At 43.2% G+C, this 14,266-nt stretch overlaps 1 protein-coding gene across 2 annotated transcripts in view; it reads right to left on the reverse strand.

Annotated features, from left to right (window-relative positions):
- The window catches only part of PKP2 (plakophilin 2), a 105,561-nt gene that overhangs the window by 78,770 nt on the left and 12,525 nt on the right, over window positions 1-14,266 (reverse strand). Inside the window, exons 1-3 of one of the 2 annotated variants that reach the window (XM_063712111.1) lie at window positions 10,487-11,102; window positions 8,755-8,867; window positions 7,681-8,378 (exon numbers count right to left, since the gene is read on the reverse strand). In XM_063712111.1, the coding sequence (XP_063568181.1) occupies window positions 7,681-8,378; window positions 8,755-8,763 (707 nt within the window). In that variant the 5' untranslated portion in view covers window positions 8,764-8,867; window positions 10,487-11,102. Of the gene's footprint in view, window positions 1-7,680; window positions 8,379-8,754; window positions 8,868-10,486; window positions 11,103-14,266 lie in introns of those variants that run through there. The other variant, XM_024257391.3, reaches the window with a different exon arrangement.

Here is a 14,266-nt window from a genome sequence, read left to right on the forward strand (position 1 = left end):
TAGAGACACTGGAGACATCCTGAGAAGGAGTTTTCCAATATCTACTAGCAAGCATAGTGAGTAAATACTCTTTTCTATTAGCCTAACCCATGAATACATGCACATGTGTACAGGTGTTAGTGTGTGCAGCGTTATGAAGGGTGTGCCTGTGTGTGGGTGGGTGTGGTGCAGGTGGGGTGATAAGAAGTAATGCGCCTCATGACTAAAAACTAATACCCCCTGCTTCTGAAACACATGTTCAAACACAGAAGGGTTACCTCATAAGTATAAAGGGTATTAAAAGTGAAGCAGAAAATCTCTGGCATCTATACTGAGAATTATATAATGATCTCATATTTTTAATGTGCCTCACGAGTCAATTATAATTAGTAAAAAAAATGCAGGCTATTACCATTAAAAATAGAATTTGAGTCCCTTTTATCTAATATTTTTATCTAATACACACACACCTTTTAAAGGAGATGGGAATATTTTACATTTATGGACTCTGAGGCCTTTACAGAGAAGTTAAAACTCTGTAAGTCTAGTCTCAAGCTCAATGGCAAAGTCTTTACCAGCCATCACGGGTGTTTTAACTGATGAAAGATCATTCATAAGAACAGCCTTCTGTTATGCAGCTTTTTTTTTTTTAAAAAAAGATTGAGCCATTAATCCATTTCATAAGCCATACATGACTCAGGAAAGTTTGAATTTCCCATCTCTAACACCCACAAATAATTCCACTACTCTAATCCTTTATTCTCCTGAACATGATTCACATAGAAGCTCTGTGTTCACACTTAGGCAACCCAATGCGATTTCACTTTATCACTAAAAAAATTCCTAAACTAAGTGAAGACTTCCTCAGCAAGGTTTACTGCAGCTGTCAGGGGGTCAACTTTCTGTTTGACTATCAAGTCCAACTCCATAACATGGCATACATTCTGGCCCAAGTCTGACTCTATTTCCTGTCATCCTCAACCTCTTTTCCTCTCCCTCCTTGGATCTACTACACCTCTCCAATCACACCAGGCTTTTAATCCTTCTCTAAACACTGCCACCTTCTTCACAAGCCATCTTCTTTGACTTTTCCAGGAAGCTTATCATACTACCTAATTCTTACCCATTCTTCAAGACTCAATTCAAATATCTTCATTTCTTCTTGTTCTTTTTTTAGAGAGACACAGTCCTGTTCTGTTTCAGGTGTGAGAGTGCAGTGATGTGATCATAGCTCACCATAACCTCAACCTCCTGGGCTCAAGCGATCCTCCCACTTCAGCCTTCTGAATAGCTGGGACTACAGGTGCACGCCACCATACCTGGCTAATTTTTTTAATTTTTTTTTTTTTTTTTGAGACGGAGTCTTGCTCTGTCACCCAGGCTGGAGTGCAGTGGCACGATCTCGGCTCACTGCAACCTCTGCCTCCCAGGTTCAAGCAATTCTCCTGCCTTAGCCTCCTGAGTAGCTGGGATTACAAGCACCCACGACCACGCCTGGCTAATTTTTGTATTTTTAGTAGAGATGGGGTTTCACCATGTTGGCCAGGCTGGTCTCGAACTCCTGACCTCGTGATCCACCCACCTCAGCCTCCCAAAGTGCTGGGATTACAGGCGTGGGCCACCGTGCCCGGCCGAATTTTTAAATTTTTTGTAGAGATGAGGCCTCCCTATATTGCCCAGGCTGGTCTCCAACTCCTTGTCTTAAGCAATCCTCCTTTCTCAGCTCAAATATCTTCATTTCTGTGAAATCTTTTCTGTGCCCCTATCCCAGCTAGAGCTATTCTTTCCTCCTCTATTCTCCTATAGCATTCCCCCGTTCTAGCTCCTTTTCTCTGTCTTCCTCCCTCCTTCTCTCTCTCCCCACTCACTTATAAAACATTTCTTGAAGGCTGCAGAAATGTGTCTTGGGAGATGGCGATGGGCCTGGGCTGGAGGATCAGGAAGAGAAGCTGTTCCCTAGCCCCACTGACCCCTGAACATATTCTCCAGAAGTAAGTCATTTCAACAATTTTTTAAATGATATCAGTATAAATTTAAAAATGTAAGAGAAAGCAGTGTAAAATATCACTGGTCAGAATATGAGACATTACAGGGGGAGAAAAAAACCCAGTAACTTGGCCAGGCGGTGGTGGCTCATACCTGTAATTCCAGCACTTTGGGAGGCTGAGGTGGCTGAAGCACCTGAAGTCAGGAGCTTAAGACCAGCCTGGCCAACATGGTGAAACCCCATCTCTACTAAAAATACAAAAAATTAGCTGGGCGTGGTGGTGGGCACCTGTAATCCCAGCTACTTGGGAGGCTGAGGCAGGAGAATTGCTTGAACCTGGGAGATGGAGGTTGCAGTGAGCTGGGATCGTGCCATTGCACTCCAGCCTGGGCAACAAGAGTGAAACTCTGTCTCAAACATACAAAACAAAACAACCCAGTAACTTGTGTGTCTGTGTAATCTCCCAGTAGCCAGCATTCCTGCCAACTAACAACACAGCCCTGCCCAGGCTGGTTCCCCTGATATTAGAATATGGCTACACCTCTGAAGGCAAAGCAAACATAAAATAATGAATGGATAGCTCCTACAAGTGTTGTCAGATGCTCAGTAAATGCAAATCCCCACAAATATTTTAAAGTATGATGAAAGCAATGCTTTGGAAATATGACTCTGGAATGGATATGTGTTTCTTGAAAGAAAGAGACAGCGTTGAGGGCACTATAAAAGGTTCAGCTGAGGCAAAAAAGCCTTGAACTGGGCTGTTAAAAATGGAAATGGAAAAAAAAGGTAGAGTTGAAAGAGATGAAAAATCAAAGAACTAAAGCAGGTAGTAATTAAGAGGACGTGGAGGGAAGTCAATATGATCTGTTTTCTGCTCTGTGGTGCTCTTGGTCACAAATTTGACTGTCAATCCTAGAGAAGATCCACCCTCTCTGCTTAGTCTCCCTCAACTAATTCCAGAGCACAATGCTCTTGTGGGTTTTGTTTGTTTGTTTGTTTTGCTTTGAGACAGGGTCTCACTCTGTTGCCCAGGCTGGAGTGCAGTGTCGCGATCATGGCTGACTGCAGCCTGGACCTCCCAGGCTCCCAGATTCTGTTGCCTCAGCCTCCCGAGTAGCTGGGACTACAGGCATGCACCACCATGCCCAGCTAATTCTTGTACTTTGTAGAAGTGGGGTTTTGCCATGTTGCCCAGGCTGGTCTCAAATTCCTGGGCTCAAGCAATCTGCCAGCCTCAGCCTCCCAAAGTGCTGGGATTACAGGTGTGAGCCACCATGCCTGGCCCTGTTCTTGTGTTCTTTAAATTTCTGTAGACACTAATATGTATCACATAACCTAGCACTTGATGATATATCCGATTTTTCACTGCTCCTCTCCTAGACCATCACACATCTCACTCAATTTTCATCTTTTATTTATTTAATTATTATTTTGGAGACTGAGTCTTGCTCCTTCGCCCAGGCTGAAATGCAATGGCACGATACCAGCTCATTGCAACCTCCGCCTCCTGGGTTCAAGCAATTCTCCTGCCTCAGCCTCCTGAGTAGCTGGGATAACAGGCATCCACCACCATGACCGGCTAATTTTTGTATTTTTAGTAGAGACGGGTTTTCACCATGTTGGCCAGGCTGGTCTCGAACTCCTGACCTCAAGTGATCCGCCCACCTCGGCCTCGTAAAGTGCTGGGATTACAGGCGTGAGCCACCGCGCCCAGCCCATTTTCATCTTTTGTGATGCTTACTGGGAAGGACCTATGAAGATCCTAATACTCATTTGCAGAACCATCAGTCTCCAACCGGTCATAAATCATGGTTTTAGAAAAATTCATCTAGAATTTTTTTGTGGTGATTCTTAAAAACCTTTTTCATCAGTTTGCTTTAGAACATCGGTTTCATCAGTTTGTCTCTCTCATACTCCAAGTCTCAGTTTTTAGCTGCATTAGTAACTGTTTAACCAGCCATTCTTCTTTTGGAAAGCCAGGTCCATTGTTTAATACCTTAGGTCATTATGCAGGTTTATGGTTTTGTCCAGTTAATATTCAACATATATGACAGAATACTCCTTTACATGTGGGAGTTTCACTAGGCATAAAAACTTAAATCCCCCCAAAAAAGGGGCTGGAGAAAGTTTGACAATGCGGGACCAAGGAGAACACAGTGTGTGGTCTCAGGGCAGGTGTCCCAGGGAGCAGCCTGGGGAACTGAAATGAGGCGTGGGGCCCAGCAGAGGAAAGGGGGAGGTCAGGCAGGCGCAGGCACCACCTTGGGCATCTATCTTCCTCATTACACAAAATACTTCTGGCTCCCTCTCCTTTTCACAGAGAGCCAAATTTTCCTTTCATAATCAGAGAAAAAAACTTGATTTCTATGATTTCTACTCTCTAGAATCTGGGGAAATCTCAGGAAGAGATTTCTTACTCATTATTTTTAAATTTATTGACCCAAGTGTTCCTTCTATTCTTGGAAATATGATTAAATAGTCTAATACAATTTACCCTATTAAAACAATAATCCAAAAATAGTATGACTAATATTTCTAGAATTTGAGCAACAAAAGAACCTAGATGGCAAAACGTAAAGTTTATATTTCATTTCTCCTTTCTTTAATTCCTTCACTCTTTCACCATATACTTATTTTTTGAAAGAAGATCTCATTCTGTTGCCCAGGCTGGAGTACACTGGCACAATGACAGCTCACTGTAGCCTCAACCTCCCTGGCTCAAGCAATCCTCCCACTTCAGCCTCCAGAGTAGCTGGGACCACAGGTGGGCACTATCATGCCAGGCTAAGTTGTTTATCTTTAATAGAAGTGGGGTCTCCCTATGTTGCCCAAGCTGGTCTCAAACTCCTGGGCTCAAGCAATCCTCCAGCCTGGGCCTCCCAAAGTGCTAGGATTACAGGTATGAGCCACTGTGCCTGGCCTCATCATATATTTATACAGTGCCTACTACAGACCTACTTCCATTTTAGTGTACTGAGAATATAAAGATGATTGAGCATTCACAAAAAGTTCAAAGTCCAGAGGGAGAACAGATAAGCAAATGAATAGCCACAATATATCATCCTGATAGAGACACTCACACAAGGCTGCTATCTGGGGCACCTAAGCTAGACTGGGAAGGAAGTGGTCAGAAAAAAGATGGTATCTGAGCTAAATCCAGAATTATAAGTAGTCAGACAAAAATAGAGTTGCATATGTAAAGGTCTGGAGTGGGGGAAAAGGAAAGAGAGAGAGAATGAATATGGATAAATATCTTGCATTAAGGAAAGTAAAGAGGTTCCAGGTGGTTTGGATATTGGTATGTGGGTATGTTTGGGGATGGTGGTGATGAAGGCAGAGAAGAGTAGAAGGAGAAGAGGCTGAAGTGATAAGCAGAGCTGAAAACACAATGGGGCTTGTAGGTCATGCCTAAAAGCATGAACACTTAGTGGAATTATGGAAGGGTTATAAACAATCAGATGTGGAAAGATAATTCTGACAGTCCTAGAGAACGGTTCTGACTGAGCAAGACCAGAGGCAGAGAGGCCTGTGTAATGGAAATGGAAAGAAGGGTAAAAATTCAAGACCCATTATAGAAGGAAAAATATGGCTTGGTGATAGGTGACTACAGAGGGAGAAGATAAGAATGACTTCCAGGTTTGAAAATAGTAGACTACAGCAGGAGGAGATGGGTGGAAGTTGAGGATAGGGAGACGATGAGTTTAGTTTAGGATATAGTGAGTTTGAAATTTCCAGGAGGTTGTTACATTTTCATATAGGTCCAGAATTCGCCATCAAGGATGGAATTGCAGACAAAACTTTGAGAACCATAAGGATAAAAGTGAGGTACACAGGGCCTCTCTGGAAGAGCATCAAGAGTTGGAATAGAAGGGTTACTGAAGATGCCTTCCTTAAGCAGGCAGAAAGGGAGCACACAGAGAAGACTAACAAAGAATGGCTGGAGAGGTGAGTGGAAAACCAGGGGAAGCTGGCGCCCTGAAAACCAAGGGATGAGAGAATTTCATGGTGTCTCAAACACCACCCACAGGTTGAGTAATATAAGCAGTGCTTATATTACTCAATATAGTGTCTGCTTAGGATGTAGCAGATAAGGCCGTCATTGCTACATTTGTCAAGAGACTGTTTAGGTGGAATGGAGGGGACTGAAATCATATTGCAGTGGGTTAACGAGAGACTGGGAAGTGACAGGGTGGTTCAAGAAGCAAGGGACACAGAGACGGAGGAAGAGAATGCCAGTTGTTGGAGGATGTCGGATAATAATTTTGTTACTGTTAAAATCATTTTGCTAAAACTGTGGCTATCACAAATCCTAGGCTATGGTAGGCATTCCATAAAATTTGAATTACCTGTTTAAAAGCCTTTATCAGCTTTTTCCTCCATAAACAATGACCTGACACATTTTCTCTCTCTCTTTTTTTTTTTTGAGACGAGGTCTCACTGTGTTCCCCAGGCTGGAGTGCAGTGGCACAATCTTGGCTCACTGCAACCTCCATCTCCTAGGCTCAAGCAATCCTCCCACCTCAGCCTCTCGAGTGGTTAGGACCACACGTGCACACCACCACACCCAGCTAATATTTATATTGTTTGTAGAGATGGGGTTTCACCATGTTGCCCAGGCTGGTCTTGAACTCCTAAACTCAAGTGATTCGCTCGCCTGGGCATCCCAAAGTGCTGGGATTACAGGCATGGGCCACTGCTCCCGGTTTATTTTTCCTCTTTGTAAGTATGCTTATATTGCCAAAGGTCTGCTTACTGTAAGAAATGTTAGAAATCTCATGGTGAATTTTACATCATAAAAAATATTTCCTGTGTTAAGATTAGATTAGCCCTCATCATTTTGAGAAGTAGTTTAGTAATGATGCCTACCTGGTCAGTGAGCACTCTGTACAATTTCACTTGAAGGGACGTTTAGAGGTAGCAACTATCATTAGACAACTTTAGCAATCAAATGACAATAACATATCTAATGTTTTATCCTAATGATGATCATTATTACAGGAGTTACTGATCTAAGCAGCCATCCATTTCTCAATCTTTCTCTTAGTAACATGCTCAGTTTATAAAATTTGTGATCAGGCATTAAACTTGAATAAGGGTTAAGTTCCAAACACTAAATTAGTCAAGCTATAAAGTAGGAACGGAAAGGAATGACTTAAAAATTCAGTTATTTTAATAATTTAATATTGCCAAAGGAATACCCCTTCAAATTACTGACACTATAAATCTAAAAGGTACCAAGTACCAAAGGAAGAAAAGAGACATCTAGAAGTCAGCCATCTTTCCTTAGCTCTTTTTACAGTCATAGTTATCCAAATGGCATTAGCGCTAAGAATAAGCATTTTTTCCTTTTATTTCATGGGATGATGAAGAAAATACGCGTGCAGTTCTCCATTTCTTGGCCTACTTTGGAGTTTAGAGCAGATTTTCATGTGGCTGAGGGGTAGGGTCCCTTCAGCCAGCATCTAATCTGGAACAGATGGACTAAATGTCACATTTCCACACAAAGCTGCCATGTGAGCAGGTAGCTTGGCCCCTGTCCCTGAGGTAAATAGGCTGATCTGTCAATTAGGCAGCTGCCTGAAAAGTCATTATTTTAATCACTTATCTCTGGAAGCCTTTCTCTCAAGCCCCAGAAGTGCCAGCTCATGCTGTCAGGGCTGTGGGAACAGAATGTGCTGGCAATGACTGAGCTGCAGAGTCAGGAGGGGACTTACCCCAGCTGGGAGTCAGTGAAAGTGCTTCTCTCGGTGAGCAGATTCCCACTTCCCCCTGCCGCCGCCTGGCCAACGGTCAAGTGCGCTTTCCTCCCGCTGGAATCCACGGCGACACTGGGCCCAGCTTCCCTCAGCGTGTGGGTGCTGTGGAAGGAGCTCTGATGCCAGGAGGACCTGGAAGCCCTGTTCTGAGTGACGGGCTGCAGGGGCACCAGCGGCCTGACCTGCCCGACGGTGAGCCCTGCGGTCAGGTAGTTCTCTTTCTCCAAGAGGTTGCCCATGCTGCGGCTGGTCCCTGGCCTGGGGTACGTGAGCAGGGCCGGGTTGGCAGGGAAGCTGTCAAAAACGGTGTCGCTAACAGAGCCATGCTGGTACTGTCTATGGTATGTGTCAAAGTGGCGCTGCCTGCTTGTGGTGCCAGCACGGCTGACCCCCACGATCTCGGAACGAGCATATCTTGGTGGCACTAGGAGGGCGGCCCGCCTGCTTTCTTGGTGGCGCAGGGTGTGCCCAGCCTGGCTTCTCTGGCTGTACTGGTAATCGCTGTGCGTGTAGTGAGCCCTCTCTGGACTGCTGTCAGGAGAAATCTCCAGTCTCCTCAGAGGATGCCTCAAGGACCTTTCTTCCACGGACTTCTGGGAGCTGTACTGTGCTGTTCCTCTTCCCCAGCGACCTTCATAAGTGGCAGTTGTGCCAGCCTGCACATGAGAGAAATAAAATTTAAAGGAGGCATAAATCAAATTTCAACTTTGCTGAGGACTAATTACCCAGGGACTATTACCCAACATGTCTGTTTCTCTGAATCAGATGACGAGAAGTTTGCCCCTTTTTGGGTAAAGGCTTTTTGAAAATAAGACTTGGTTGACTTGAGTCATATTTATTTGCACTAGGATGTAAGAATGTTTCACATCCCTAGTTTTCCATGGTATCCTCACAAATATCAATTTTCTCAAAACTCATTTAGGAAATGATAATACTTGGGAAAAGTAAACACTCAAAAATAATCTTAGGAAGTTTGAAAATATTTTCATGGTAGTAATCTGATCACTAGGGTTACATTCTTTGATATCCTACCTTTAGCATGTCATAGGTTTTAGGAACAGGGGAACGGCCTCCAACAAAATCATTTTCAACCAAGTGTAGGTTGTAGACATACTCAGGAACACTGCTGGTTCGGTGAAGATTTCCTGCAATCAAGCAAATATTAAAATAACTCAGAATACAAGTGGACTAATTAATATTTACAGACTGTATAACAATGATGTATTAAACTTTTAAATTTAAGTAGTGGAGGCCAAGAACAAGTATTAAATGTACGTTAATGTTTTTAAATGCTAGTTTCACACCACCCTGGGATATGGCAAGTGATCAAAGGTTATCAAAACATTCTCTACAAAAGTTTTTCAGCTGGGCGTGGTGGCGCACGCCTCTTATCCCAGCACGCTGGGAGGCTGAGGCAGGTGGATCACCCGAGGTCAGGAGTTCAAGACCAGCCTGGCCAACATGGTGAAACCCATCTCTACCAAAAATACAAAAATTAGCTGGGCATAGTGGCAGGCACCTGTAATCCCAGCTACTCAGGAGGCTGAGGAAGGAGAATCGCTTGAACTCAGGAGACAGAGGTTGCAGTGAACCAAGATCATACCATTGCACTCTAGCCTGGGCAACAAAAGCGAAACTCCGTCTCAAAAAGAAAGTTTTGGCTGGGCACGGTGGCTCATGCCTGTAATCCCAGAACTTTGAGAGGCAGAGGTGAGTGGATCACCCAAGGTCAGGCATTCAAGAGCAGCCTGGCCAACATAGTGAAACCCCCTCTCTACTAAAACTACAAAAAATTAGCTGTGCGTGGTGGTGGGCACCTGTAATCCCAACTACTTGGGAGGCTGTGGCAGGAGAATCGCTTGAACCCGGGAGGTGGAGGTTGCAGTGAAGCTGAGATTGCGCCATTGCACTACAGCCTGAGCAACAAGAGCGAAACTCTGTCTCAAAAAAAAAAAAAAGTTTTCAAAATGAAAGTTGAATTTAAAAAAAGAAAAACAAGGGAGAGGAAATTCACAAAAATCTAAAAATGTTTGGTTGTTATAGTGCTGAAAAATTTGGGACTCATTGTCTGGTTTAGGTGGTCTAGACTATAAAATTCAGTTTCCCGAGTCACAGAACTCTGTTCCCAAGGCAGGAATTCGGAAGCTTCTTGTAATAAGCAGGTGTAGGCAATAAATATAATGGTGACTCAGCACTACTAGATAAGACAGCTTGTATAAACAACAAGATAGGCCGGGCGTGGTGGCTCACACCTGTAATCCCAGCACTTTGGGAGGCTGAAGTGGGCGGATCATGAGGTCAGGCGTTTGAGACCAGCCTGGCCAACATGGTGAAACCGGTCTCTCCTAAAAATACAAAAATTAGTCGGGGGTGGTGGTGGGCGCCTGTAATCCCAGCTACTCGGGAGGCTGAGGCAGGAGAATCGCTTGAACCCGGAAGACGGAGGTTGCAGTGAGCTGAGATAGCACCACTGCACTCCAGCCAAGGCGACAGAGCAAGACTCCCGTCTCAAAAAAACAAAAACAAAAACAAGAAAAACAACAGGGTAGATCAGCATGATCAACGGAAACATGGATCAACTTCAGGCCAACGCTAGGGTTGAGATATTTGGCAACAGGAGAGTTAGGCAGGAAAGGAAATCAACCTCTATACTCCATCCAAATGGCTGCTTTTGTGGAATCACCTGGCCCCTCCTTTGTTTGGTGGTCTAATAGCCAGCCCACTCTCATGAAAACACAGACAGGAGCCAGCCCTTTGTGCTCACCTCTGTGAAGCCTGTAGGGATTCAACTGATGCCTGTCTCATACATCTTCACATACTCCTCTCTGAGGAGGGGGGAGTGATGGAAAGCAGTATGTTGTGTCCCTCTTCTGCCTCCTTTATCCTTCTCTCAGCTTTTTTGTTCTCTTTTGAGTTTTCTCTTACTGCCTTAAAAAAAGGCTAATCAAAATAATCAACAATCTCCAAAAGCCAAATAATATCTACTTTCTTACGTTTAACTGAAATTTTTTTCTATCATGTAGCATTTTTTAGAAATCGGAGGGAAAATATACTCAATTAACTCTTCTAGGCTTCAGAGACTCATGAAAGATGTTGAGAATACAACAACACAGGGTGCTCCTTTCCAGTACAATAGGAACACATCAACATAACTTTTCCAATAAACTGTTATAAAGACAAAATTTCAAAATACTGATGATACATTCAAGGGGAGGGAGAACGGTAATTTGAAATTATTTTTGTCAGAGAGCTAAAAAGTCTAAATCCATCCCAAATTATGTTTGTACACGTGTCCTTATTTCCTACAGCCAAACTATCTGCCTGATAAACAATTTTCAGGCCTCAAGGAGTCTTGTGAGGAGGCAGTGGCAGGCTTGTAACTGTCACCCTAGAGACAACAGCAGTTGAGATAAACCACGCATCTCCTGTTTCCAGGGGCTTGATTTCTCCACAAGGGCTGGCAAAAGGTCAAGCAGCCACTTAATTTTTAATCTCTGTGGCAAAGAACGGCTGGAACTTGTACCTTAAATAAGGAAAAAAAATTTTTTTCCATAAATTTTATTAGAGATGGAGTCTCGCTATGTTGCCCAGGCTGAACTCCAACCTCTGAGCTCAAGTGATCCCTCTGCCTCAGCCTCCCTTACTTGAAAGCAATCTTTTACATGACCCCACAGCCAATTTAAGAGAGAAATCAAGGACACATTAAGAGTTGGATCCTTAAGGATGCTGACATTTATTATTATAAATAAGTAGAAAGCAACTCATATTATTATTGTTGTTATTATTTTTTGAGACGGAGTTTCGCTCTTGTTGCCCAGGCTGGAGTGCAATGGCACGATCTCAGCTCACTGCAACTTCCGCCTCCCGGGTTCAAGGAATTCTCCTGCCTCAGCCTCTGTGAGCCACCGTGTCCGGCCTCATATTATTATTTTATGTTGGCTGAGGCCCGCGCCTAGGCTAACCCTTTATCCTCTACTCTGCACTCCTTCTCTCTTCCCCAGGCCACTAGGGAGGTTGGCCTGCAAGGGCCCGGCTGGTGTGGGAAAGGAGGCTAGCAGGCCAGGTACAGGGAACATAAAAAGGTTCTAATCCTGAAGAGTCCGGGGACCAGAGTACCCTCAGCACTGGGAATATGCAGAAAGGGGAAGGGTTCGGGGTAGGGGGAGTGGCTGGGGAAAGTGCTTACACTACCCCCACCCCCAATAAAACAAGCCTTTGTACAAAGGCCACAGCCAGGCAGAACATTATTAGTTAGCTGATACGTAAGAAATCCAATTTACTGTCTTTATAAAAATTAGTTTAGGGCTGTCCATGTTCAAACCTTTAGACCAATGAAAACTGAATTAGGAAAGTCAGGGACAATCTAGAATGGCAAAATACTAATGGTCATTTATGGACCGTAGCTGGAACCATTAATTCCTGTTACTCTATAATAAAATGGCAGGTGATGAAAGCAGGCAATTTTAGGAATTCAAGAAAAATTCTGTAAATCAGCCCCTTTAGCCCATCATCACCTGGAATATACCCTTGCCCTAATTCCAGGAGTAGGTAGATATTCAGGAACAGTTAATAGCGTGCTTCTTCCATCTTTAAGCTGAGATCCCTGCAAAGGTTTTCTGATGTGTAAGAATCTTTGGACAGGACCCAGTGAAACAGTATATCCTATCAAATAGCTAATTAATCAGTGAGATTTATAATCAGGTTTATTGAACTAAAATGTTTAACTGACATTAAACATTCAAGTTGTTGCTGTGAGTTTTAAGGCTTTTTAAAGCAACTTGTGTGAACTCCTTACATTTTAATGTGACTTTTCTTTTAAGGAGCTCAAATTATTTTATGTTCCTTTATAATATTCTGTGATGCGGAGCCAGCTACTATCATCTCTGTTTATAAACAGGGAAACTTAAATTACCTGCTTTAAATTGCAAAGAGATTTAATAGTCAGGGTTGATTATTAAATCAACCTGGGTTCCTCCTTGCCCCGGTCTCTGCTGTCTGACTGCAAGGTGGCTATTATGACATTGTCATTTATCAAGGCCTTAGAGGTATTAGTATTATAGTTTTGATATGAGGACAAAAAAATTATTTTTCTTTCCTCTAAAACCTTCACTTACGCAACTCCAAATACTCTGTAAATATTAATTCTTTATTTGCCAACATAAGCTCTTAGAAGAAAGCTGCTTCTTCAGTTTTCAGATGAATGAACTGAGACTGGTTTAATGGTTCCCCAAATAATTACGAAGTAGTTGGAAACAGGGAAAAAAATAAGATTGAATTTTTAAATCACAGACACTTTTCCTGTGGAATACACATGAAAGATGTGACTCCAGATATTCAGCCTGCAAGTTGGCACAATCGATGGTTTTTCTGGATAAACAGCCAATCTCAAACAACAAATACTACAGACTAATTTGCCTAGGCAGTCATGAGTTTGAGATCAGTATGCTGGATTAAAGGTGAATTAATAGCTGTGTTCTAAGATTTTAAAGCAATTTTGGACTGAGTAAAATTTTTTTAAAGTAAATACTAATAAGGATGGAAATGACTCTCTTTAAGTCATTTTCTGTTCAATCAGAGAATAAGATGATATTGTGATGACTGTTGAACATATAAAATAACTCAGCCATGTCCTTTTCTGAAAATAGAAGCAAGAAAGCAAACAAAAACATACTATACACACAGGTGCATCCTGCTTTAAACAAATCCAACACGAAAATCCAGATTTTCTTACACTGAAAATTGAGGTGTGATTCTGTTTCAAAGGATTTGTTTATTTCGAAAAAGAAGTAGGCATCTTCCCCACATTGAAGAAATCCGTAGGCTTCATCTGGAACCCCTATTCTACCGCTTTGTATGTGTCTGGACAAATCACTGAGATGCCTGTTTCCCATAATTCCAGCTACTAACAGGACTGCTGAGAGAGAGGTTTACCTGAGAAAGCATAGACTCAAACGCTTTCAAAATTGTGAAGTGATAGGTTTCAGGACATGTCATCCCAAAATATGGCACTTGGCACTCGAGGAAGCAGCAGGCGCAGGAAGTGCATCCTTACGCCTTCCTCTCATCCCTTCTCCCTTGAAGCAGACCATATAAAATCAAGCTGACCTTCCTTTGAATTAGGTCAAAGACTCATTCCAGAAGGATCCTCCCTATACCTGGAGGAAAGGAATGTCACAAAGGGAAGTATCTGAACAAACAAGCCTTGCTAAATTCCCTCAATTTATTACCATTAGATCAGGCCCACCTTTGTCTAATCAGACTTCTGCATGACTGTCTATAAAAATACAGTCTTCTGCCAGGCAAGGTGGCTCACGCCTGTAATCCTAACACTTTGGGAGGCCCAAGTGGGCGGATCGCCTGAGGTCAGGAGTTCAAGACCAGCCTGGCCAGCATGGTGAAACCCCGTCTCTACTAAAATGACAAAAATTAGCCGGGCGTGGTGGCAGGCACCTGTAATCCCAAGTACTTGGGAAGCTGAGGCAGGAGAATTACTTGAACCCAGGAGGCAGAAGTTGCAGTGAGTCAAGATCACGCCATTGCACTC

The sequence above is a fragment of the Pongo abelii genome, chromosome 10 (genome assembly GCF_028885655.2).
Source record: "Pongo abelii isolate AG06213 chromosome 10, NHGRI_mPonAbe1-v2.0_pri, whole genome shotgun sequence".
NCBI classification, from domain to species: domain Eukaryota; kingdom Metazoa; phylum Chordata; class Mammalia; order Primates; family Hominidae; genus Pongo; species Pongo abelii.